The sequence below is a fragment of the Geotrypetes seraphini genome, chromosome 5 (assembly GCF_902459505.1).
Source record: "Geotrypetes seraphini chromosome 5, aGeoSer1.1, whole genome shotgun sequence".
NCBI lineage: Eukaryota > Metazoa > Chordata > Amphibia > Gymnophiona > Dermophiidae > Geotrypetes > Geotrypetes seraphini.
The window spans coordinates 170,449,564-170,476,730 of NC_047088.1; the positions used below are offsets into that span (position 1 = coordinate 170,449,564).

General features: G+C 44.1%; 1 protein-coding gene across 1 annotated transcript in view; it reads left to right on the top strand.

The window, feature by feature from the left end:
• INPP1 (inositol polyphosphate-1-phosphatase) overlaps positions 1–27,167 on the top strand; it is a 64,239-nt gene that overhangs the window by 12,188 nt on the left and 24,884 nt on the right. The window contains exons 2-3 of the mRNA XM_033944116.1: positions 2,774–2,834; positions 16,163–16,363. Of these exons, the coding sequence (XP_033800007.1) occupies positions 2,774–2,834; positions 16,163–16,363 (262 nt within the window). The remainder of the gene's footprint in view (positions 1–2,773; positions 2,835–16,162; positions 16,364–27,167) is intronic.

Below are 27,167 nucleotides of genomic sequence, written 5' to 3' on the forward strand. Positions count from 1 at the left end.
TGTCTGTTCCTTTCTTTTCCACCACCACCCTTCCCTCTCGCCATCTCAGCGCCCTTCAGCATCCCGTGCGTGGCCCGAGAATCTCCCTCCCTCCCCCTTTTAAGTTACTTTCCAGATTAACTTGCTCAAGCCAGCCGAGCCTGCCTGCAGTCACATGCGTCTGTGGGTGGAAGCTTCTCCTCTGACACAACCGGAAGCTGCATCAGAGGAGAAGCTTCCGCCCACAGACAGACACGACTGCAGGCAGGCTCGGCCGGCTTGAGCAAGTTACTTTGGAAACTAACGCGCCACAAATGTAAGGAGGAGGGAGATAGATTTGGCCGGTAGGTAGGAAGGAGGGGGCTGCGCGCGATCGGTGACTGCGCGTGTTCCCTTTCTAACTGCGATGAATGGCCTTGTCCCCATGCCCATAATGAGCACTTCCCCCTTCCCCCACCGTTTCGGTGGGTTACAACATCCATCGTGTCATTCTCTAGCCTGGGATAGGCAGGTGGGATCTCTCGGAGAGAGAAAGAGATAATGGTTATTGCGGATGGGCAGACTATATGGGCCATTTGGCCTTTATCTGCCATCATGTTTCTGTGTTTAAGAATTTTTAGATAAATTTGGTTATGTTGCCCAAATTTGGGCACAAATCCCAAATCCACACACAAACAAATTAATGAGTAATTAACAATCAGTAAACTGTGTTAATTGGCATTCATTTGAGTTTATGCGCAGATTAGAGAATGGCATGGGGACAAATTTGTCCCTATCACTGCTGGAACTCAATTTCCCCACCCCATCCCCATGAGGTTTGTCGCTATTCCTATCCCTGCCCCATTCCTGTAAGCTCTGCCTTAACTGCACAAGCCTCAAACACTTATGATTTTAAAGTGTTTGAGGCTTGTGTAGATATGGACAGAGTTTGTAGGAATGGGGCAGGGACAGTAAAAGAACTCTCTGGGATGGGAAAAATTTGTCCCCGTGTCTTTCTCTAGCACAGATCTGCTCTGTGCCATATTCTACAAAGCCTAGATTTGATGACGCTCAACTCAAAAGGGTGCATGGTCATGAGAGGGGCATGGGCAGGTCAGGGGTATTCCTAGAAATTAGGCGCAAAGTTACAGAATGGTATCATGTGTCCAACTGCCATTAATTTATGTCAGGTTTCAGCAGACATAAGTGCAGAACAGGTCTATATCAAGCCAAAACAGTGCCCTGTAAAACATAACCCCTAGCACTCCTGCTTTGCCCACTGTGCCATGGTTAAGAAGATGAAACAATGGACAGGTGTATATTTTGGTGTCCCTACCTCCTTTGCTCAATCCTTCATTACCTTATGATGAACAGCTTTGTTACCTCTAAACACTTTTTTTGTGGATATTTGAAATATTGAGTTGGACTCTTGATGAAGGCTTTCTGCCAAAACACAGTCTCTATTGAGTCCTGTGTGAACATTTTCACTATAAAGAATTGATTGAATTTTGTCCCCTTTGCATGCCTGTTTTGATTCCAACTGCCAGAATCATAAGGGCCAATAATATCTGTGCTTACTATAAACCCTCACAATATCTTTCCCCTAGAATAGTAATGTCCTTTTCTGAATAAATCTACATATTGTAACCACCACTGTAGCCCAGGAGAGGGCTCAATATCACTCACAGTGGTAATCACAATAAAGCACTCTGACGTGTGACCTGAAATGGAGCCACCCTGCAGGACCGGATTCCAAACCGGAATCAACAAAAACAAAGTCACCAGAATTGTAATTCAAAAGTAAATAATTCAGCTTTTATTCTTTCCTTCACCAAGGTAAGTAGTCTTTCAATTTAGCTGCCAAACTGGTCAGAATGTTCCCAAACAGCAGCAAACAAAAATATCAAAACAAGCAAGCAAACAAACAGCCTACAATAAAATTCTTGGCTTGCTCTCAGCAAGGATTTAGTCTCAGCTGTGTCTGAGAATTCAGCTCTCCACAGAGCCAGTTCTGACTGCTCCCAGGCAGGCAGTTTCAAAAACACAAAAAAAAAACAGTTCATGGCACTTATTCAGTGGCACTAGTGCTCAAAGTTCATTAAAGCCTCTGGCCAGTTCAATTCACTGCCAGGTCAGGAGAGTGTCAGGTTTTGCAAAATAAAGCCTCTAGACTGGCTTTCAAAAATTCCCTCCCAGGGTGTTAGCAAAACCTCTCCCAAACAATTCACACTCCTAGCTAAAAAAGAAACAAAAATAGTCCCAAACAGTAAAGTGCAAACTCAACTCACTGTTTGCAGGCTGAGGCCCAGTCCACCTGCATGGCTTCAGGAAAAACAGGAGCACCTTCGGTCAGACTTTCCTCACATTCCATGGGTTGTTCTCCTTCTGGAATCAGTAGCTCCTCAGCTTGTCCAGCCTCTAACAGCTCCATGGGTGTAGGTTGGTTGCTCCTACTTGGCCCAGGGGACTCCCTAGGGAGAAAAGGTTTAAACCTTCTCCCTAGCTGGCCTCCCTGTCTGTTCTCCACTGCTGGTTTAAGTACGCTGGGGGCTACGCCCTTCTCTAATCGAGTCAGCAGTGTTCCTGGGACCTCTTGGGCTCCCCCGGTGGTGACTCGGGGCTAGATCACCTACCTCTTCCTCAAACACCTCAGGCTCCCTCTGGTGGTCACAGGGTAAATTAGCATTCTCAGGAACCATATACCCCTTTCTGATTCCACCCCGGGCTTTCCTTTTTACATTTTCCCCTGCCCTAACTGGGACCTTGGCAGGGAGAATACCTGGCTGGTCACAATATTAATTATTCCTAATTTTAGTTTCCAGGTTTAGAACACAATATTTCTGGAGAGGAAAGCAATCAGTTTACTAATGAGTTGGGTAAGTATAAACATTGTATCTTCTTCTTCTTTTTTTTTTTCCAAGGATGTTTCTAACACTTTCTTGAAAATTTTTATCTGTTTGATGTTTTTTGCCTTAGTTTCTGTGTATAGTCTTCTGAAAGTCACTACATTCAAATCATGGTTTGGGGCTTGTATATGTCCAAAAGCTCAGTAGTTTCTTGAAGGTCAGTTGGAACCAAACCTGGGTTCTTACCCAGGACTTCAGAACTCCTGGCTCCCTATTCTGTCAAGATCTGAAGCTGGGCTGCTTGATAATATAGTTGAAGATTATGTACTGCCATCTCCCCTTTGTCTAAATCAGTGTTCTTCAACCGCCGGTCCGTGGACCAGTGCCAGTGTGCAGAAATTTCCTGCTGGTCCGCAGAGCCAGCACATGCATCGGGCCCTAGACAGTGTTCTTCAGCCACCGGTCCATGGTGCGATTGATGCGGCACTGTCTTTGGGCCGGCTCCCTCTTCTTCAGTGCTGCAGTGCCCAAAGCCGTGGGCAGAGGCTCCTATACACGTCTTGCGCCTAAACTGGAAGCCTTCTCTCTGATGTTGCAACATCAGAGGGAAGGCTTCCAGATGAGGCGCGGGACGCTGCCCACGGCTTTGTGCACTGCAGCACTAAGGAAGAGGGAGCCGGTCCGAAGATAATACCGAGGGACAGGCCAGAAGGCAAGGCATAGCATGGAGGGAGGGAGACAACAACGGTAGGGGAGAATGATTTTATTTATTAATTTAATGATTGATTTACATCTGCTCTCTGTTCAGGAAGAAATGCATTTGTTTCTTTTCCTTTGGGGTTGTACTGCATGCAGAGTCTTGCACCTTAGGGTTTGTTTGTATATATTAGTACTTTTAGTTTTTGGTCCCGTATTTGCTTGGGGTTATCTGTGTTCTGGTAGGAATGAATATTGAGACGCATACAGTGTGCTTTGTGTAGCTTAATTTTGTGGTTAACCATTATGTGCTGTTAATATGATTATATTGTGTGTGTGTGTGTATATATGAAAAATGAATGGAAAAAATGGTGTTACAATTAGTACTATTATGGGGTCGGGGTCTGGGTCTGGGGATGGAGATTGGGTGGAGATGGGCAGGGTCTGGCCCACGACTTAGCCCAGTGTTCTTCAGCTGCCGGTACGCGGACCAGTTCCAGTCCACAAAATAATTATTTTATTTCCGCCGGTCCATAGGTGTCAAAAGATTGAAGATCACTGGTCTAAATAACATCTTTCTAGCATTTGGGCTGGGTGCCACTTCCAGATGAACAAAAATGCCCACCTGTGCATCCTTTGGAAATAATTGTTTGGCAGCATTATTTGTAGTAAAGCAAACAAAGAGATTTTGGTAAAATCATCATCTTAGCTGCCTAGCCAGGACACAGTAAATGATGGCAGAAAAAGACCTTCATGGTCCATCCAGTCTGTCCAATACTGCCCATCCAGTTAAGTTCCCAATGATCCAACTCCTCAAAGACCTTTTATAATACTATTGGATAAGAACAAAGTATTGCCATACTGGGACAGATCGAAGGTCCATCAATCCCAGTATCCTATTTCCAACAGTGGCCAACCTAGCTCCTAAGTACCTAGCTAGATCCCAAGTAGTAAAACAGATAGTTGGCCTCATAAAGCCTAGCGGGGTCAGAAGTAAGTTGTACTCTCAAGTGAATAGTCCAGTTAAATGGTAATTTCCTCTGTAAATAGTTCAGCAAGTCTCCTGTAATATCAGTGTAAAAATTTCAAATTTAGTATTATTGATTTTGAAGCTTGAGGCCCTCCCAAATTTATCCATAGCCTTCAAGACTGCTGCAGTGTAATCCTTGGCTTTGTAATAGCAAAAAGTGAAACACAAGACATCAGCAAGGGTTCAGCTAAGGGAGGTATTGCCTCACCAATTTGCTTGACTTCTTTGAAGGTGTGAATAAACATGTGGATAAAAGTGAGCCAGATGATGTAGTGTATCTAGATTTTCAGAAAGCTTCTGACCAAGTACCTCATGAGAAGCTCTTGAGAAAATTAAAGAGTCATGGGATGCGAGGGAATCCGTGGGACTGTTAGATGATCAAGAAGCAAAAGGGGTGCTCAGGAAGGATAAGTCCATAGTGGAGAGACTGAATGCTTTGCTTCGGTCTTTATGGAAGAAGATATAAGAGATCTACCTGAACCGGAAATGGTTTTCAAGAGTGATGATGTGGAGGAACTGAAAGAAATCTTGGTGAATCTGGAAGATGTACTATGCCTAATCGACAAGTTTAACAGTGAAATTGCTGACTTGCTGTTGGTGATCTGCAACCTGTCGCTAAAATTGTCTGTAGTACCTATTACTAATATGCTTATTACTTATATAGCACTGAAAGAGCTTACAATCTAACTTGGACAGACAGACATGATATATAGGATTGGGGATACAGGTAACCTGAAGATTGGAGGGTGGCCAATGTTATGCCAATTTTTAAAAAGGGTTCCAGATATCAAAATCTCAGTTTGTAACCAAACTTTCTAATTGAGACAATAGGCAGGCAGAGAAATAACTGACAGGGCGGGGATCCATAATTACACACCTATCTACTAGAAAAGATATTAGCAAGGTAAGAACCTAATATGTTTCTAGTGGTTTATCATTCTGGACAGTAGGGACACACAAAAGCAGTCCCCAAAATCTAGGGTGGACCTCTGTGCATGCTTGTAAAAGCATTCAATCTTGTAGATAATTTCTCCTTCTGAAAAGACTCTTCTCTATTGGCATCACAGACACGGTCCTTTCCTGGTTCATTAATTATGTTTCTGACAGAACTTTTCAGGTTACCTTCCACAGTATTCAAACAAAGGATTTTCCCATGGTTTCTTAAGTTCCTCAATGGTTGATCCTTTGCCATTATTATTTAATAATTTTCTTGCCTCATTGATGACTGTGATACAGGATAACGGTAGTATCTCTTTCTGCTATGATGACGACATCCAGATACTTTTTTGGTTAACAGATTCCACTTTCTCTATTCATGATGTGAATATCTGTCTCAGTCAAGCTTGTCTCTAGCTCAAAAACAACAGTTTAGAACTTGACCCTTCAAAATGTGAATCAATCTGTTTTTCATCCACTCTTGGTTCTCCGCCATCTCCCCCATCCATTGATGACCATCAACTGACATTTTCCGACACAATATGAATTCTTGGTGTAACTTTTGACAATAAGCTGAGTTTTAAACCGCAAATTAAAGTGGTTATCAGTTCATCATTTTTTGCCTTACAACACATCAAATTTGTTCAAACCTTTCCCCTATTTTACGCTGGTCTTCGTTAACATCATTGAAAAGATTTCAACTTATCCAATCTACAGCTGTTACGTAAGTTAATCCACTCCGCACACAATGAATGAATCACCTGGAACACTTTCAACTGCTCCATGACTCCCAATCAGGCTTCAGACAATCATTCAGTACTGAGATGGTAATTGTATCACTTATTACTGATCTATATAATCTACTAACTGGACCTCAGCAGCGCTTTCAACCTTGTGGATCATGACCTGCTATCCTGCCTAGATGCCTATGGCCTATCAGGAAATGTACTGAACTGGTTCAAAGGCTTCCTGAAATCTCATAGCTACAAAGCCAAGATTGGGGACAGACATGGACAGCATGGATCAGCGACTGTGGCATCCTACAAGGTTCCCCATTATCGCCGTTGTTCTTCAACGTCTACCTTGCTTCCCTAGGAGAGCAACTCAATAGTCTAAATGTCTCCCATTACAGCTATGCTGATGACATTACAATTGTTCATCCTGTCACATGCCTGACACCCAAAGAAATACACAGAATAGACACCATCCTGTCTACAATAGAAAATTGGAGGACCCTCTTCAAATTAAAACTGAACACCGAGAAAACAAAATTCTTCTTAGCCACAGCCACCAACTCTTCAATAAACTCCATAACCCTAAGGGGAACCAACTTCCCCATCTCTTCCACAATCAGAATCCTGAGCATGCATCTAGATAGACAACTGTCTATGTATGCCCAAGTCAGCCATGTCACACGCAAAGGATTCAACATACTTTGGAAACTCAGATTCATCAGAAAATACTTTGACCAGGCGCCTTTCAAACTCCTAGTCCAAACTCTAGTCCTAAGTATCCTAGATTACTGCAACATCATCTACCTAGCAGGGCTGCGCAAACACTTCCGGAAACTAAGCATTATCCAAAACACCATAGTGAGGCTCTTATTCAACCTGAAAAAATTCAATCACATTACACCTTTCTTTTCTTTTCTTTTTAATATATTTTTATTGAAAATGGCAAATGATCTAGACAGGGAAACACAGGCAGCAAAAGAACAATACAGGAATAACACAAGTAACAATGAAGTGTCTAATAGAGCCAAACTTCCCCACATAGCAAGTCCATCAAGGGGGAGACCAGAGTCCAGAATCCAGCAAAATACAAACAGCGAGCCAAACCTGTTCCCCACCATCCAGGACTAGGGCAGCTCCAAGCTAGACCAACAGCCATAGTATTTTTCATTGAGAAAACCAACAGCCCTCAAACAAACTAACACCCCAATCCACACAACAGACAAACATCAGGCATACAACATCCAACAAACCTCCCCTATAAGTCCCCTTTGAAGTACAGGTAAGGAAGCATTGGTGCCACAAGTGGGCATACCAGGAGAGCTAAAGTAGTGCCCCGGTCAAGAGCAATTAGGTGGTAAGGAGATCTAGCAAGCCCCCCCACAAAGTCACATAAGGTCTCATGTCCAGTCTGTGGGAGTTATCATAGGAATGAATCTCAAATTGAGCCATCTCTCTCAGCTTGGTCTGCCATTGAGTGATGGGGGGAGAATCCTCAGAAACCCAGTATGTCAAGATCAATTTTTTGGCCACCAGGAGGACATTGTATATAAATCTACACTGGGGAAGAGAAAAAACCCTGCTCTTGCAGGGAGCCCTGAAAGCCCAACAGAAGGGTGCCTTAATCCCACTCCACAGGCCTATGGAGGACAGATTTAAGGAGGCCCAGAAGTCCCTTCCAAAGGGTAAGCTCAGTGCACTCGAGAAACGAGTGGATATAGGTACTGGGTTTACATTTACACTTGATACAGAGATCACTATCCCACAATCCAAGCTGCGTCCCTCTGTGCTGGGTGATGTGCGCTTGGTTCAAGATTTTATACTGCAGTTCCGGATAGTCTGCTGACTTAGAGAAAAGGTAAAGGGTCCCGAAACAGTCTAGGAATTGTGGGTTGGTAATGCTCTGCCCCAGATCCAACTCCCAATGCTCCCGCAATTTGCTCATCCCAGGAACTCGGAAGAGAGCTGCAAGACACCAAACCAGTGGAACAACTGATTGAGTATTGGCGGAGTAGCCACAAAGATCTGATTCAGAGATCCAGAGTCCCAACCTCTCTCACAAGCCAGGCGGGTAGTGGTCCAGTAGTGTTGAAGCTGAAGGAAGGAAAAGAGATATGTATGGGGTAACGCCCACTTCGCCTGGACCTGTTGAAATGAGGGAAAGGAAGTCTTCGAGAGGGCCAGCAGCTCTGCCATGTGATAGCAGCCTTGCTGTGCCCACTCCCAGAACACAGACTGCCCCCAACTGGGTAGGAACCCCGAATTACCCTCGAGCAGAAAATATGGAGAGACCGCGGTCGGTAAACCCTGTCAACGCTGCCACCAGTGCCAGGCCTGCCTAAAGGGCAACAGAAAACAAGAACGGTCCCCTGAGCGAACAGCATGATCTGGCTGGGAATGCAGTAAGTTGAAGAACCAGAATGAGTGGCTCCAACCCTCAGCCCACACGGAGGGAAAATAGAGACCACATCCCATATAGCATTTGTGAATCCATCACATAAGGGCGGCCACATTGTACAACTGTAATAATAATAATAACTTTATTTTGTATACCGCAATACCACAGCAGTTTAGAGTGGTTTACAGAGGAAGAGACTGTACACAGACAGTGATGTTACAGAAAAAGACTTTCAAATTACATTAGCAAGTCAAGCGTAGTCAGGTATATCCGGAGGCATTTCAGAGATACAACAAGGCAGGAAGGGAGTCAGAGAAATTTATCAAAGAGATAGGTTTTAATTGACTTCCCTAAGGTTTGGTAGGAGGGTGCATTCAAAATGAGGGTGGTTAGACATTTATTCCACTTGCCTGCTTGGAAAGACAGAGATCTATCAAGGAATCTCTTATAGATACAGCCCTTCAAGGATGGGAAGGCAAATAGATAGGCACTATGTGTGCAGGTGGTGCCTGGAAATTCAAAATGGTGTGACAGATAGATTGGGAATGAACCTGTTAAGGTTATGAAGCAGAGGCAGGCAAACTTGAAGATGATCCTTGCCTCCATTGGCAGCCAGTTTTCTGTAATATGGGCTTACATGATCTGACTTTTTGAGACCATAAATGAGACAGATGGCAGCATTCTGAATGACTCTCAATCGTTTGATGGTTTTCTTAAATGATCCAAAGTATATAATATTGCAGTAATCTAAGATGCTTAAGATTAGAGATTGAACCAGGAGTCAAAAAGAGAGGAAGTCAAAATAGTGTTTGATGGTGCGAAGTTTCCAAAGGGTGCAAAAGCATTTTTTAACCTGAGCATTAGTATGGTCTTCAAAAGTCAGGCATTGGTCCAGGATGACTTCAAGGATTTTGATAGTAGAATTAATTGGGTAATTTAACCCGTTTAAAGAGGTATTAGTTAACTTGTAGTTAGGACTTGCCAAGAAAATCTTCGTTTTTTTCTGGGTTCAGTTTTAATTTGAATTGTGTAGTCCATTGTTCTACCTTAGTGAGGACAGATGAGGTGAATTGTTCTGTCTCGTGTCAGTGAGGTTATGGGAATGATAATTGTGATGCCATCTGCATATATATACGATTTCAATTTTAAGTCAGATAGCATATGTCCCAATGATGCCATGTAGACGTTGAATAGAGAAGGGGAGAGAGGGGAGCCCTGTGGAACTCTGCAGGAATTACACCAAGATTGGGAGAAGGTTGAACCTGGTAAGTGCAGTTTTTTTAAGAAACCTGTAAACCAGTTTAGTACCTGTCCAGAAATGCCAATAGAATCGAGGCATCTAAGCAGAATGTCATGGTCAACAAGGTCAAAGGCACTGCTCAAGTCACACTGAAGTACCAGTGCGCTTTTTCCCAGAGAAAACAAATGGAAGAGGTAATCAGTCAGCAAAGCTAAGACTGTTTCCGTACTGTAATTTGTACGAAAACCGGACTGAGTCGTGTAGAATGTTGAACTTCTCTAAATATTTCATGAGATCAAGGTTAACTAGACCTTCCATTAGTTTGAGGAAAAGTGGTATGTTGGCAATGGGTCTTTAGTTGGCAGCTGAAGAGACTGGCTCCTTGGAGCTTTTAATAATAAGAGTCACAAGGATATTGGCCGAGTTCCACCGGAAAGTAGCCAGTGGACACACATAGAGAAACTCAGTTGAAAAGTTCAGCTTTGAATGGGAAGGGGCTGATTTCCATGATAGACAGTGGGCAGTTGTCTAATAGGCAATTGGATTTTGCATATTTAGAGTAGAGCTTGAGAAATTGGTTCCAATCTGGATTTTCAAAATGATTCCAGGTCATGTCAGCAATTGAACCTTCATTTTCTAAAGCAGGTTGGTTGATTATTAGGTCTATGGCTAGTAGCTACATGAGACGATTTCAAATTATGAATTTTAGTGGCGAAGTAGTCGGCTAGGTTTGCAACAGAGGGTGGGAGATCTGTGTTAGATCAATGTCAAACAGAGAATTGACTATTCTGAAAAGTTCTTTGTTATTCAGCGAAGGAGAATTAATTGTTTGGGAATAATGTTTACAACGCTATTCTTTAATCATTCTTTTATACTCTTTAACTTTTAGTCACCAGATGAATCTGTCCTTATCTTTCCCTGATTTATACCATGTTCTTTCCAATTTACGTACTTCTCGTTATAAAGCTAATAGATCGGCATCATACCAGCTGTCTGATAAACGATGTGTTTTCTTACATAGTTTCAATGGTGCAATATCGTTTAGAATAGGGCTAGGGAACTCCGGTCCTCGAGAGCCGTATTCCAGTCGGGTTTTCAGGATTTCCCCAATAAATATGCATTGAAAGCAGTGCAAATAGATCTCATGCATATTCATTGGGGAAATCCTGAAAACCCGACTGGAATACGGCTCTCAAGGACCGGAGTTCCCTACCCCTGGTTTAGAATCTGATCACTCAAATTTTTCCATCCTAGGATGAAATATGGATCTAAGTCAGAGTTGGATATTAAGCTATAGTGCGACCAAAATTCTACTGGGCTCAATTGTCCTCTTGTCCAAATCGTTTTCACTTTGCGATTGGTCCTTGATTTCCTTTTGGGTTGTTTTTTGATCCAGCATAATTCAAAATTACATAGAAGGTGGTCCGACCAAAGGTTTCACCTTTAAAACTTACACTGGGGGTAGTTGGAACATTGGAAAGAAATGTAATCAAATCTAAGTAGTGAACTGGAATATTCAGTCCACCAGCTCCCTTATCCAAGGTCAGCCTGGCCAAAGTCACCCGAGGAGCCTTAGACATTATATTACATTACATTAGAGATTTCTATTCCGCCATTACCTTGCGGTTCAAGGCGGATTACAGAAGAGTTATAGAAAGTAGGTTACAAAAGAAGATCTCTGGTCATTTCCAGAGCGAGTAAAGAGTATTTCCAGAGCGAGTAAAGAGTAGATCAAGTTGATTTGGGGGATCAGGAAGAAGATGGGAGGCAGGAAGGTACTTGTAGTGTTAAGACTTTTTCAGGGATTTCTAGAAGAGTATAGTCTTTATTTCTTTTCTGAGTGTCTTGTACTCTGGGATTGTTATCAGTAGATTGGAGATTTGATTGTCTAGTTTTGCTGCTTGAGTGGCTAGACCTCCAAATGAACTGAGAAATTAAAGATTTAAAGTACAGTTCATCCTGGCGATGGAGCCAGATCGGCACCATCTGAAGGGGGTAAAGTAATTTAGGAAGCATGACCATTTTTACCAATACCACACACCCCAACAGACCCATGCCTGGCACAGTTTCCCAATAACATCAAAGTTTCGAAGTACGTTCATAGAATAAAATGTGGCAGGGTTGGTTCTCAAATAGATACCCAAGTAACGGACCGGGGCAGCTGAAGGTGGGATAGGGAGCAGAGCATGCCACGATTCCGCGGGGCTCCCAGCCAGTAACAAAAGCTCAGACTTACTACAGTTAACCTGCAGACCCGACAGGGCCCCAAAGTCCTTCACAATCGCCAATGCCTCTCTCAGGTGGGTGGGAGCCTGATCCAAATACAATAAGATGTCATCTGCAAACAAGCTGATTTTACATTTCCCGACCCCCCCCCCTAATATCCCATACACTAGGGGCCTGTCATATCTTAAGATGCAAAGGTTCAATAGCCAATAGAAACAACAAGGGGGAGAGTGGACAGCCCTGTCTGGTCCCCCGCTGTAGCCCAAATGCATTGATGAGTAGCCGAGCACAGGGATGTGTGTACAGTGTTTTAATCCAAGCCATAAAAAGCCCCATAAAACCATAACCCTCCAAAACCCAAAATAAATACTCCCAGGAAACACTATCAAAGGCTTTCTCCATGTCTAATCCCGCTACTGCAGACTGTCCCTCCCTTACCCCTATGTTCATGAATGGCCCCCAAAACTTTCATCAGATTCATTGAGGCATATCAACCCAGCACAAATCCCATCTGATCTGGGTGAATCAGCGCCAGCAGGAAACGATTGAGACACCACACCATTGTTATAGCTAATAAAGTAATATCCTGGTCCAAGAGGGAGATGGGTCAGAAGGAGCCCACCAATTCAGGATCTTTCCCTGGCTTTGACAGCAGCACAATATGCGCCAAGTTCTTAGGAAAGCAGCAATTGTCTCCTGCTACAGCATTACACATGTGACTAAGCGGACATGCCACCAGGTCCTGCAGCATTCGATATAATTCGGGGCTAAAGCCGTCCGGGCACAGTGCCTTGGCTAAGGTTAGAGAGCCAATCGTGATGGACATCTCTGCCGTAAGAGGTGCATTCAAGATCGCCACCTGGTCCTCTGTCAACTGGGACAGTCACAGGTCTGCAAAAAAAGTGTTCAGAGCTTCCTTGTCCAGAGGCTGACGCCCATACAGAGACTGATAATATTGATATCACACCTTTCTACCAAAAATTTAATTGGCTGAAAATTGAGAGCCGAGTACTTTTCAACTTCAGATGTCTCTTCTACGAAGCTCTATACGGTCTACTGCCCAACTACCTCACCAATTAGTTCACATTTGCTAGATCCAGACGATCTACTCGACCTCAATCATTCTTTGCCTTTTTCTCAATTAAAGGATGCATCCATAAGAGATTTATCAACAGACTCCTACCTTACCAAGCAGCCTCCAAAGACCCTGATTGGAGCCAATTGGTCAGAACATCAACCTCTTATATGTGCTTCTCTTCCCCATACAGAACGACCCACCTTCAATTTTCCATGAAAAGACTCCCAACCCACTGGCTCTCTATTCCATGTTGTTGCTCTAAGACTATGAACATTCCTATCTATTTATTTATCTCCCTCCTTATAAAACCCTCCCTCTATGCAATCTATACAATTTTCAGTCCTTACTCCATTGCTGTAGCTCGCTGACTCTCCTCAGCCACTTTTGCTGTAAACCACCTTGAACCGAAAAGCTTTCTTGGTATATAAATAAAGATTTATGTTATGTTATGTTATAAGTTGATGTCTCTCCCACCACTTTTTGAAATTAGACTCCTGATTTTCCGACCCTCAACTTTCCACTATATAGGCCCCAAGCTTTGGAACGATTTACCCCTCTGTATGAAGAATTTTTCAGCTCTCAAAGCTTTTTAAGAAATCTCTAAAAATACAAATATTTGATATTCAATAATCTCAAACATCCAGTTCCTATGGACATCTTCTAAGGCTCATCTGTTATTATATTAACCACAGTCATTCTGTTATCTCTCTCTTTTTCTCTTTTTTTTTTTTTTATTGTTTGTGCTTGTTTTCTTTTATTGCTTTTTATGATGTATGTAAACCGCTTTGATGCATTTTTGGCCCTGTTAGTAGTATATCAGATGTAAATAAAAATGGTGGAGATGAAAACAGTGACGGAGTTCAAAAAAGCATGGGATGAACACAGAGGATCTAAAATCAGAAAATAATAGTAAATATTGAAGAACTAAGGCCAGTACTGGGCAGACTTGTAACTCCTTTCCTGGTTGATTCACACTGGCTTCGCATTAATCATCGCATTACCTTTAAAATTCTACTCTTAGTATTTAAAACCTTATCTACAAGCGAGCTGCAATTTATAAATAGGATACTTATTCCGTATAACACATCCCGCTCTCTTCGTTCTATGGCCCAAGGTCTCCTGGTAGTCCCTTCTTTAAAAGTGATTGGCACTAGACGCCATGATATGTTTTCAATAGTAGCCCCCCCAAGTTTGGAATTCTCTACCCCATTACATAAGAGATGAAAAAGACATTAGCCGTTTTAAAAATAATTTTTAAACCTTCTTGTTCAAAGATGCTTTTACCCTCTGATTGGAATATATACAGTGCAGTAGACTCTTTACCAAAAATCAAAAATAAAAGAAAGAAAAAAAAAATAGATACCCCTCCTTATCGTTTTTTTCCCTTTATTGTTCCCTTCTTTTCAAAATTATTAATTTTGTAACTTTACCCCTTCACTCCCTTCGTATTCAGTTTTGTCTGTTGGTCGGTTCGTCCAACCCTTTTTTTTATTAGTTGCATTTTTAAATTGTATGTTGTATGCATATTTTGGATTTTAATGTAATTCGCTTAGTAAATTATGTATAAGCGATTCATCAAATTTCTAATAAACTTGAAACTTGTCTGTTTCTGTTTATGGCTGTTTGGTGGAGGATGGGCTCGGGAGAGCTTCAATGGCTGGGAGGGTGTAGATGAACTGGAGTGAGCTTTGTCAGAGACTTCAGTAGTTGGAACCTAAGAACAGTACTGGGCAGAGTTTTGGATTCTTGCCCAGAAATAGCTAAGAAGAAGAAAATAAACAACAAATTTTTAGATTAAATCAGGTTGGGCAGACTGGATGGACCATTCGGGTCTTTATCTGCCGTCATCTACTATGTTACTATAAAGCAAAGTACATATGTCCTGAATTTTCTTTTTTGCTACCATGATAGCTTCAGCTGTTTTCTGATGCATGAGGTCAGCTAAAGTCGTTAAAAAGGCAGGGGGGGCTTATATCCTCCTTATTACATCAGGCCTTATAGAGTTGGGCTCTCAAGCCTCTGTTCACCTTGATTATATCACTTCTTTTGTGGGATTCTATAACATTATGGTTTTGTTTATCCAGTAGGTAGTATGTTGATGTTCTAGGGCCTGCTGTAGTAATCTGCTATAATAAAACCCTTAGTGCGCATGCGCATTTCAAACAACGTGGTGCCATGCGTCCTTGGTGCCTTGCTCCCGCATGCGCAGTAGGACCCTGCAGCGGTTTTTCTATCGGCATTGCTGCCAGGCGCACAGACAGGGACTAGCAACGTTTCCCCAGCCTAAGGCCGGACCAGCAGCACAAGCAGCCGCGGGACATTTGCTAGGCCAGCCTACTTCGATAATGCGAGGCGGCCCGCCCTAGCAAAATCCCCTAGGCTACCCGGGCTAGCAGATGCTGGACAGGGGGAGCAGAGAAGGGGTGCTACTGGACAGGGGGGGAGGTAAAAGTAAGGGAGAAGGGCTACTGTTGGACAGGGGGAGCAGGGAAGGGGTGCTGCTGGACAGGGGGGAGGGAAAAGTAAGGGAGAAGGGCTGCTAGCACCCGTTAATGTAACAGGCTAAAAAACTAGTGGTGCTATATTTTCAATGATAGGATTGTTGCTGTTGAGTCTGGTAGTTAATGCTGTTGTAATATAGGAAGTCTGTTTTATAGGTTTTGAGTGAAGTTTTGCAGAGATCTTGTATTTCTTAACAATGTGCCTGATAGCAGAGGGAGTTTGCATTGTTGTTATTGAGGTGACACCAGAATGTGAATAGCTTAAATTGTCATGTTTAATTATATGTATGTCAATAGGAGTTTTGGGGGAGAGGGGTAAACAGCTTGTCTTTGGTGAGATGAGTGGAATGGATGGCAACAGTGGATTCTGCAGTGGTATTACAGCCCAGAATTTTCAGACTTTATGGTAATTCTAGTCCTGTCCCGTCTTGTCTATAGAACAATTCTTAGTAAATCTAGTGCTTACTGACAATGATTTGAATTTATATTTTATTATGTGTATAACACATCTGACTTTTTTAGGAGATGTAATTACAGTTAAAGTGTGTCCCACAAAAGAAGAAACTGAAGCTCTTCTTAACCAAGTCCTGAATGGTAAAACAGTGGCAGCTGAGGTACTGGCAAGAGTTGTACATAAAGATATTCCCATTATAGACCCAGTGCTGGATGCTGTGCGGTTAGAGGTGCCACAGAATACTTTGGGAGTATGGGTGGATCCTATAGGTAAGCTGATCAAGCAAACTTATTTCATATTTTAAGTGTGCGTTGTGTCTACCATTCAGAACTACTATTTCTATGGCAAAGACCACTAAAAAAATGTTTGTTTTTTTTAATTTACAATTTAGATATTTTTGTTTCAATCGTAGTTATGTGAAGTGTGTTTTAAAACAAATGCTTGTGTTTTGAAGGTGCATACAATAATAATACCTGCAGTTTTTTTTAAACCTACATTCTCAGGAATTAATTTGATATGTAACCATACTTAGCATGATATTTGTATATATATATAGAGCAAGGGTTCTCTACGCAGTCCTCAGGGCACACATAAGCTAGTCAGGTTTTCAGGATATCCACAATGAATATAAAGTGGTACCTTGGATTACGAGCATAATCCGTTCCAGGAGCATGCTCGTAATCCAAAATGCTCGTTTATCAAAGCGAATTTCCCCATAGGAAATAATGGAAACTCGCTTTGATACGTTCCCACCCCCTCCGAGGCCAGCGGCGCTGCTCTATCCCCCCCTCACGAGAACCAGCATTGCTCCCTCCGAAGGCCTCCCTGTGATCCGGCACCCCCCCCCCCCCGCGATCTGGCACCCTCCCCCCTGCTGCTTACTGTCATCTGGGCACCGGCATGTCCTGTGTGTTGGTGCCGGTGCCCGAAGATCAGCCTCCTCTACTTGCTGGGCCTTGAGCATCTGCGCATGCTCAAGGCTTGCGAGTTCACGTTCTCTCTATGAACTCGCAGGCCTTGAGCATGCGCAGATGCTCAAGGCCCAGCAAGAAGAGGAGGCCGATCTTCGGGCACTGGCACCAACGCACAGGACATGCCGGTGCCCAGATGACAGTAATCAGCGGCGGGGGGTGCCCAATCGCGGTGGGGGGGGGCCGGATCGGGGGGGGAAGGTGCCGGATCGCGGGGCGGGGGGGGGGGGGCGCTCGTAAATCGAGCCATGCTCGATTTCCGAGGTGCCGATTTTGCAAATGTTTTGCTCGTCTTGCAAAACACTCGCAAACCGGTGCACTCCTACACCGAGATACCACTGTATATGAGATAGATTTACATGCTCTGCCTCTTCTGTATGCAAATATATCCTGAAAACCTGACCTCCACTGATGTACAAGATGCCCCCAAATGCTGGTCTTTAACATCCAAAATAGTGCTTTAACCCCTACTTGTTAAAAAGCAGCAAGTATGTGGGCAAACAGCTCCAGGAGAGAAAATAGTATTTGCTGTTTAGTGTGTGTTCCACCAGGACAGCACATTTTTGCTCTCGTTTGTTCTGGTGGGGAAAAAAAAATCATGCGATAAGGATGAGTCGGTTATGGCTCCAGTTGATGCTGCCTGTTCTTCAGACCAAATAAGACAGGAGTATGTGGCGCAGTGGTTAGAGCTACAGCCTTAGCACCTTGAGGTTGTGGGTTCAAATCCCTCACTGCTCCTTGTGACCCTGGGCAAGTCACTTAATCCCCTCATTGCCCCAGGTACATTAGATAGAGTTTGAGCCTGCTGGGACAGATAGGGAAATATATTAAAGTACCTCCGCTTAGGATATAAGTGATATATGAATAAATAATAGGCTACTGCAATGTAGCACTTGCGGGATGTTCTGTGTATTCTATTAGAATTCTTCAAGTTTCATAAAATACAGTGGTGAGTGATTTATTTACTATGTAATGATTCTGTAACCCCTGTGTATCATGATCTTAATTAGCTCCCAACAGAAGCCAGGGTTCAATAAGGTAAGTACATTGGTATTTAAAATATTGTATGGAGAAACCCCATCTTATATGATGGAGCTCATGAATTCATTGTTAGGTAATTCAGCTTATGGAACACAAAATTTATCACTGTTATTACATTACATTAGTGATTTCTATTCCTCCATTACCTTGCAGTTCAAGGTGGATTACATATGAATTGTCAGGACATTTAGAAGTACATAAGGAGTAGTCTGGATATTTTCTAATTTGCTAAGGAATGGAGAGTATTTCAGATAATGTTTGAAGTAGATCTAGTTGTGTTAGTTTGGTTTTATGTATTTTTGAATAGTAGGGTTTTTTTTTTTTTAAGGTTTTGTAGTTTGTGGTCAAATTCAGTAGATTGGAGAGTTGGTGGTCCAGCTTTGCTGCTCAAGTGGCTAGGAGGTTGTCGTACAGCTTTTTTCGTTTCACGTTTTTGGTTGGAGGGTGTGTGAATGGTGCGTGGGTTCTCCTGTGTCTGGTTGAGGTGGATTGATTTAGTCGGTTGTTCCAGTAGACTGGGCTGTCTCCGTTTATGGCTTTAAATAGTAGGCAATAGAATTTGAAGAGTACTCTCGCTTGTATTGGGAGCCAGTGTGAGTCATGGTATGCCTCTGTAATGTTGTCGTATTTCTTGTCACACCCCACAAGCTCCTGTTCAATGCAGCGAGCTGTGGACCCCGTGACCGTAACTGTTCCAAACGTGTACCCTTTAACCAGGGTATCCTTCAGGCTTTCTTAGGCGCCTGCCTAAGGTACAACCACAGGTTCCATGTCCTTACAGAAACCAGGCAAGGGAAAAGAAATTCACACACCTCCAAAACAGGTTAGAAGAACAATAAGGTTGTATTTTATTCCTAACCTTCTGGTTTACTTTGTCCAGGTATTTATAGCACATTGCAACAATTTTCATGCAGGATGTAGAAAACACAAAACTTTAGGTCAAGGTGGCCACTCTGGTTTTATACATACCAGCCTTACTCTAATGTCCAAAAGATAAGCTCAAAATAAACACTTTAGGCTGGACTCCAGTCTTTTTGTCATAGTCCTCTTCACAAGCCTTTGGTGTGTCAAGGATGGCCTCAGCAAAATTCCCTCTCCAGGCAAAGGCAGAAGGAAAAACAAAAACTATACTCCTGCAGTCCAGGCAAAATAAAGTTTACAAAAACCAGAACACAAAGCTGCTGCCGATGCAGCCCTGCTTCAGAGTGACTGTAGATAAGGAATTCCTCTAAAAGGAGCTTCCCTGTGCTTGCTGTTTTAGCAGAGCCTTATCTCCCTTAATTAGCCTCCAGCTGGGCTGAGAGGAAACAGACAAACACTCAGTAATATAGTGAATGTCACAGTGCTTCTGAGATCAGAGCTGACAAGCTTACAGAGATTGACACACAAGCAACTTCAATCTCAAAACTATCAAGCAGAAAAAAGAAACAAAGGTAAGACAGCAAAACACTTTCAAACCTCTGCTCAGTTTGTATCCATTGCCTCCAAGCATTCACTAGGCAGACTAGATACTCCAATGTCCATTGGTTCCCAGTTTGATAACTCTGTCTCAGCTTCAATATCCAGCACATCGGACATGTCCCAGTCATGGCTTAATTCACCAGGCTTCAGTTGAGGAGGAGAGTGTTCTCTTGCGAGCTCACCCTGGAGCTTCCTCAGCTCCTCCTCCTGTGTCCCAGCTGCTCTCTTTTAACCTCATTCAACTCACCCCTCTCTGCTCTGAAGAGGGGGAAGAGAGAGAAATCTTTCTGCAGCTGAGCCTGCTTCTGTGACCACTTCCTGCTTTGAGTCTGGCCTTCTGGGAGCTGTAGTTTCTTAACCCCTAACAGCTCCTTGGCAGATACTGTCAGGCTCAGCAGGAATAGACTAAGGGAAGTCAGCGTTTCATACTCTACAGCAGGGGTGCCCACACTTTATGGGCTTGCGAGCTACTTTTATAATGACTAAGTCAAAATGATCTACCAACAATAAAATTTTTAAAAAAACCACAAAGCACACTGAAAGGCAGAGAAAATGTTAATTATTCATATTCCGGGTTTTTTCAAAGAGGTCACAGCAGATGACTCTATGCAATGTCACCTCAGTAACAAAATACAAAAATAGACAAATACACCCCCTCCCTTTTTACTAAACCACAATAGTAGGTTTTAGCACAGGGAGTTACGCTGAATGCCTCATGCTGCTCTCAATGCTCATAGGCTCCCTGCGCTAAAAAACGCTATTGCGGTTTAGTAAAAGGGAGCCATAGTGCAAAATATAGACAGCAGATATAAATTCTCAAAACCGACACATTTTGATCACTAAATTGAAAATAAAATCATTTTTCCTACCTTTGCTGTTTGGTGATTTCATGAGTCTCTGGTTGCACTTTCGTCTTCTGACTGTGCATCCAATCTTTCTTCCTTTCTTTCAGCCTCCTGTATGTTTCCTCTCCTCCAGACCTCATTCTCTCCCCCAACTTTTTCTTTCTGTCTCCCTGTTCCCCCTTCTTTCTGTCTCCCTGTCTGCCCCCTTTCTTTCTTTCTCCGTGCCCTCCCCCAAGCCACTCGGTTTGCTGCCACCGCCATCGGGGAACAGCCCCCAAGCCACCGCCGTCCCAAGCTTTCCCTGCAGAAGCGTTGCGCTGACTAGCATTCCGCTCCCTGACGTCAATTCTGACGTAGGAGAGGAAGTTCCGGGCCAACAAGGCATTTCTCCTCATTCCATCCAGCCTGAGCCCCATCTCTCCTTGATCCAGCATTTCCCTTCTGTGTCTGTTAGAATTACCATTCCACCTATTTTCCAGCATCACCCTTCTTTGTGTCCATCTCACCTATATCCCTATCTCACCACTTTTTCAGAATCTTCATTTGTCTCTGTCCTTGTCTTTACCCCATGTTCACCATTTGTCCTTTCAATGTCTTTATCTCCCCCCCACACACTTTTTCAGCATTACTTCTATGTCTCTATTTCACCTCCTCTTCATGTCCCCTCTGTATCTCTATCCTTATTCAGTAGGTCCTGCTTACTCTTTCTCTTCTTTGTGTCACTATCTCCATTTTCAGCTTTCCCCCCTTTTCCTTTGTTACTGCACCCTGTAGCCAGAATCTTTCCACCCTCCCTCCACTCCGGCCCAGCCCAGTATGAAATATTTCCTTTTATTTCCCTCCCCTCTCTCTTTCTCTCTCTCTTCTCCTCCCTCACCCACGAGTCCTGCATCTGGCCCTCTCCCTTCTACCTGCACCTGGCAACACCCCCTTGCTCCGCGGCTCTCTTAACCCTTTCAGGACCATAAGGATCGTAGGCCAATTTTTGTGGTTTTGACGACATTTTTATGGTAAAAAGGGCTTGCAGATGCCAAAAAATTGATTTTTTTTGTGAAATATCATTATTTTTTTTAAAAAAATCACACTTCTGGCTTATGGACAGTGTGGCAAGTGAATCTTCTCGTCAATCTGGCAACGACGCTAATGAATGAATGTCGGAACCAGTTTGTTTACATAAAGGCAGTATCATATGGAATCCGTACATATCAAATTTAGAACTGTAGACTATCCCAATCAAAATTTATAGGATTTTAAAGTTATGGGACAAATATGTCCCTTGGTCCTGAAAGGGTTAAGCAACTCGTCAGCAGCGGTGATCAAGACAAGCTGCCGACATCGAGGCCTTCCCTCTACGAGTCCCGCCTTTGTGGAAAAAGGAAGTTGAAACAAGCGTGACTCGCAGAGGGTTGGCCCCGACGTCAGAAGCTTGTGTCGATCGCTGCTGCTGAGTTGCCGAAGAGAGCCGCGGAACAGGGGGTGTGGCCGGTAGCAGGTAGAAGGGAGAGGGCTGCTGGAAGAGGTAGAAGTTCCGGAGTATGAAACAGACCCGGGCCAGGATGATTTCTTTTTCAGACTGTTGCTGCTGCTGCTGCCGCCACCCCCAGAAATGACAAAAAAACAGCCTAATGCCCGGCGTCTGCGTCTTTGACGTCGGGGAGAGGAAGGCTGATAGGCCCGGTAGATCGGGACGGCAACACGAGATGGGCTCTGCGATCGACTCACGTTGCCTTCCTGAGCTACCGGTCGATCGCGATCGACGCGTTGGGCACCCCTGCTCTACAGGACCAACCTGGTCGCCTCTCCTGCCTCGGGGTCTACCGATCTTCTCTAACCCTATGTCAAAGCTAGGCAGAGAGCTAGATTTGTCACATTCTTCAGTGTGTAGATAAGTCTTAGGGCTGTGTTTTGTACTGTTTGTAGTTGCTTCATCATGGTTGTCCATTAGATCTAGTACTATAAGTTAGAACTGTTTTTTGTCGAAGAATATTCAAACTTGCCTTAGGTTTCTCATGACTGCGAATGATTTTTTTTATTGTTTTGTTGATTTGTGGCTGCATGGTCCATCTTCTGTCTATCAGCACTCCCAAGAGTGGGTTGGATGGGGTATGAGATTGAGTTTATTACTAGGTTTGTTACAGTTGGGGTTTTGCTATTTTCAAGGAGGATGAAGTTTGTTTTTCAGGATTTAGTTTGTTTGTGTTCTTTCATCCATGTTGCTACTGTATCAATTGTTTTGTGTATTGTGCCTGCCATGGAGGATGCTGGTTGGTAGAAAGGAAGTTGAATAGTGATGTCGCCTGCATAGCTGTAGGAGGTAAGGCCTAGTTTGTTTAGGCATGAGCTGAGGGAAGCAATGTATAGGTTGAAGAGTGCGGGAGATAGTGGTGATCCTTGGGGTACACCGAAGGGCAGTGGCGTACCTAGGGTATGTGGTACCCGGAGCCCATCATTTTTTGACACCCCCTCCCATGTAAAAAAATATTTTTTGTAATGACCAAGAAATGAAATAAATGGTCAGAATAGAAACAGGCAGTGAAAATTTTCTTTTATTGAACCTCATATATGTAACCATATTCCAAACATAACATAACATAACATAAATTATGTCTGAATTGTCATGACATCAGAAGTACATATGGAGTAGTTGCAGGTGATGCTTGGGACAGTTCTGATTGTGTTAGTTCGGTTTTATGTGTTTTTTGAATAGAAGGGTTTTTATTTCTTTTTTGAAGGTTTTGTAGTCTGTGGTCGAGGTCAATAGGTTGTAGAGTTGGGGGTCGAGTGTTACAGCTCGAATGGCTAGGAGGATGTCGAACAGGTTTTTTTTCTTTTGACGTTTTTGGTTGGAGGGTGTGTGAATGGTGCGTGAGTTCTCCTATGTCTGGTTGAGGTAGATTGAATTATTTAGCTGAAGAAATTAGTTACCCCCCTCCTATTCCACACACATTAATTCTCTTCCATTTTTGTTCCCATTATAAAAAAACACTGATAAATTCCCAGAAAAAAAATACATTAAAATAAGAAAACAAAGGCCCCTACAGATGAGAACATAACATAAGAATAGCCTAACTGGGTCAGACCAATGATCCATCATGCCCAGTAGCCCATTCTCATGGTAGCTAATCCAGGTCACTAGTACCTGGTCAAAACCCAAAGAGTAGCAACATTCCATGCAACCGATCCAGGGCAATCAGACACTTCCTCCATGTCTTATTAACAGACTATGGACTTTTCCTCCAGGAATTTGTCCAAACCTTTCTTAAAACCAGCTACGCTTTCCGCTTTTACCATAACTTCTGGCCACTTCATTTTTAAGCTTAGATCTTTCCTTCCAAACAGAGACCTTGCTAGATGTCAAATACAGCACAAGGTAACTTCACACGGACTTAGCTGTGCAGGAAATGTGAATCTCCTCATACACCCACCATGTAGTGCAAAAATGTGCAAAGATCTGTTTTTCCTTTCGATCACTACATAGCCTAATGCCACACATGCAGCACTGTTACAAACATATTCTGTAGGTCAATGCTAAGGTTAACAAAGTTTCCTTCCTTGGACTAGAAGGAGATACTGACAAACCACTGGAAGAGATCCCAAAACAACACCCAAAGACCCACTCAGTGTGTGAACCAGTTGAGTGGAGTGGACTAACTGGGGGGTAGAAATGGGCCCGGAGTTTGATCAGCAGAATTTCCCAGACCACCTCTTCCTCTCAACACATTGACACGCTGCCACTACCACCACTAGGAACACCTCATCGGGTAGGCTAGCAATGCTAAAACTTTATAAAACACATTATTATATTTTCTTATAAAGCACATATTTTAACTGAACTTTCTAACATCCTCAGCTTTTCCATTCACAAAAATAGAAGGAAGAAAAGTTCCCATTTCCTGCTGTCTCATGTCCCCAGCCTATACAATATTTTTCTTCTGCAGACCCTTCAAAAGTCTGACCAAATCCTCGTTTCACTTGCATTATAAAGTACTGAGGATGCCATCTCTCCCCAATCCCAGGTCCTAAAGTCTGAGACAGTAGCGCAACTGCCCGATTCAGGAAGAAAAATTTTGATTCAGCCTATTTAATTGGTTTTTCGATTCGATTTTCCTGCCCAGTTGGGTGATTTTTTTCAAAAATCCTGGTGGGTTTTATAGCTTTTTCACCCCCTTTGGCTTCTCCTAACCACACTGGCGCTGTGGTGTAAATAAAATAAAGAAACTAAAAGGAATTTTTCTCTCTGTTAAATCCTAGCTCACGTTTGCGGTCTAACACCAGCTCTGGCAGGATATACATTTCAAATCTGACATATTGTAATCACAAAACAGAAAATAAAATTAATTTTTCTACCTTTTGTTGTCTGGTTATTTTTCAAATCTTGTTGGTCCAAGGCTCTGGTTTTCTTCTGATAACTTGCTTGCCAGGGTCTCCTTCTTTCTTCTTTCTGCATGCTAACCATCCATCTGCCATCTCTGTCCTCCCTTTCCATTTCCCTTCCCTCCCCAAGAAGTCTGGTATCTTTCCTTTTTTTCATCTCCCTCCACAGATCCACCTTTTCTTAACTACCCTTTCATCCGGCATCTCTCCCTCTTTCCCCACCACCCCAGGGTCCACCATCTCTCCCTTTTTTTTTCCCAATTACCCTCCTATCCAGTATCTCTATCCAGTGGCATACCAAGGGGAGGGGCGTGGGGGGCGGTCCGCCCCGGGTGCCAAGCCCTGAGAGGGTGCTCCCGGTTCCCCTCACCTGCGCCGGGTGTCACGTCTGGAAATAGCCTGCAGCAAGATCGCAATGCCAGCGATCTTTGCCTGCTTCGGCTGTTTCCTCCGCCACGGTCCCGCCCCTGGAGGGGCGGGACCACGGCGGAGGAAACAACCGAAGCAAGCAAAGATCGCTGGCATCGCGCGATCTTGCTGCAGGCTGTTTCCCCATGGAAATGAAGTGGGGAGGCCAGGGGAATGAGCAGTGCTTCGTGGTGGTGGTGGTGGGGCTGAGCGGTCCTTCGAGGTAGTGGGGGGGGCAGCAGGCCTTCAGGGTGGGGCGGGCAGGCAGTCCTTGTGGAGGGGGGGAGACAGGCCTTCAGGGGGACAGGCCTTCATGGAGAACAGGCAGGCAAGCCTTCAAAGGGGGGACAAGCCTTCGGGGGGGGACAGGCCTTTAAGGGGGCAGCAGGCCTTCAGGGGGAGAGGTGACAGGCCGTCGGGGGGGTGCAGGCCTTCGGGGGGGGGACAGGCCTTCAAGGGAGGGCACAGGCCTTCAAGGGAGGGCACAGGCCTTCAAGGGGGGGGACAGGCAGGCAGGCCTTCAAGGAGGGGACAGGCCTTCGAGGGGGGTGTAGGCCTTCAGGGGGGGGTGCAGGCCTTCAAGGGAGGACAGGCCTTCAGGGGGAACAGGCAGGCAGGCCTTCAAGGGGGGTCAGGCCTTCGAGGAGGGGTAGGCCTTCGGGAGGGGTGCAGGTCTTCGGGTGGGTGTAGGCCTTCAAAGGGGGGGGACAGGCCTTCAGGGGAGGGCAGGCCTTCAAAGGGAACAGGCAGGCAGGTCTTCAAGGGGGGACAGGCCTTCGGGGGGGTACAGGCCTTCAGGGAGGGTGCAGGCCTTCAAGGGGAGCAGGCAGGCCTTCAAGGGGGGGACAGGCCTTCAGTGGTGGGATGCAGAACTTTAAGGGGGGGACAGGCCTTCAGGGGAGGGGGGGCCCTGGTGTAGAAGTACACGGAGGGAAGGGGGAGGGGTTCAAAGAGACGTGTATATGCCGGATTTTGGGTGGGAAGAAATAATGGGTCTGAAAATAGAGGAGAGAGAGAGATGATGGACATGGGTTTTAGAGAGGGAAGGAACAGAAAGGGAGAGAAGTTGGACACAAGGGATGGTGTGGAGGGGGGGATAGAGATACCGGTTAGGAGGGTAGTTGGGAAAAGAAAGGGTGGACCCTGGGGTGGTGGGGAAGGAGGGAGAGCTGCTGTATGAAAGGGTAGTTAAGAAAAGGTGGATCTGTGGAGGGAGACAAAAAAAAGGAAAGATGCCAGACATCCGTGGGAGGGAAGGGAAATGGAAGGGGAGGACAGAGATGACAGATGGATGGTTAGCACGGAGAAAGAAGAAAGAAGGAGACCCTGGCAAGCAAGTTATCAGAAGACAACCAGAGCCTTGGACCAACAAGATTTGAAAAATAACCAGACAACATAAGGTAGAAAAACTAATTTTATTTTTTGTTTTGTGATTACAATATGTCAGATTTGAAATGTGTATCCTGCCAGAGCTGGTGTTAGACCGCAAACGTGAGCTAGGATTTAACAGAGAGAGGAAAAGTCCTTTTTGTTTCTTTATTTTATTTTCACCACACGCCAGTGTGGTTAGGAGAAGCCAAAGGGGGGTGAAAAAGCTAAAAAAAAAAACCCACCAGGATGTTTGAAAAAAAACACCCAATTGGGCAGGGAAATCGAATCGATAAACCAATTCAATAGGCTGAATCGAATCGAAATTTTTTTTCCTGGATCTGGCAGCACTAGTTTGCGTTACTGTCTTAGACTTTAGGACCTGGGATTGGGGAGAGATGGCATCCTCAGTACTTTATAATGCAATTGAAACGAGGATTTGGTCAGATTTTTGAAGGGTCTGCAGAAGAAAAATATTGTATAGGCCGGGGACATGAGACAGCAGGAAATGGAAACTTTTCTTCCTTCTATTTTTGTGCATGGAAAAGCTGAGGATGTCAGAGAGTTCAGTTAAAATATGTGCTTTATAAGAAAATATAATAATG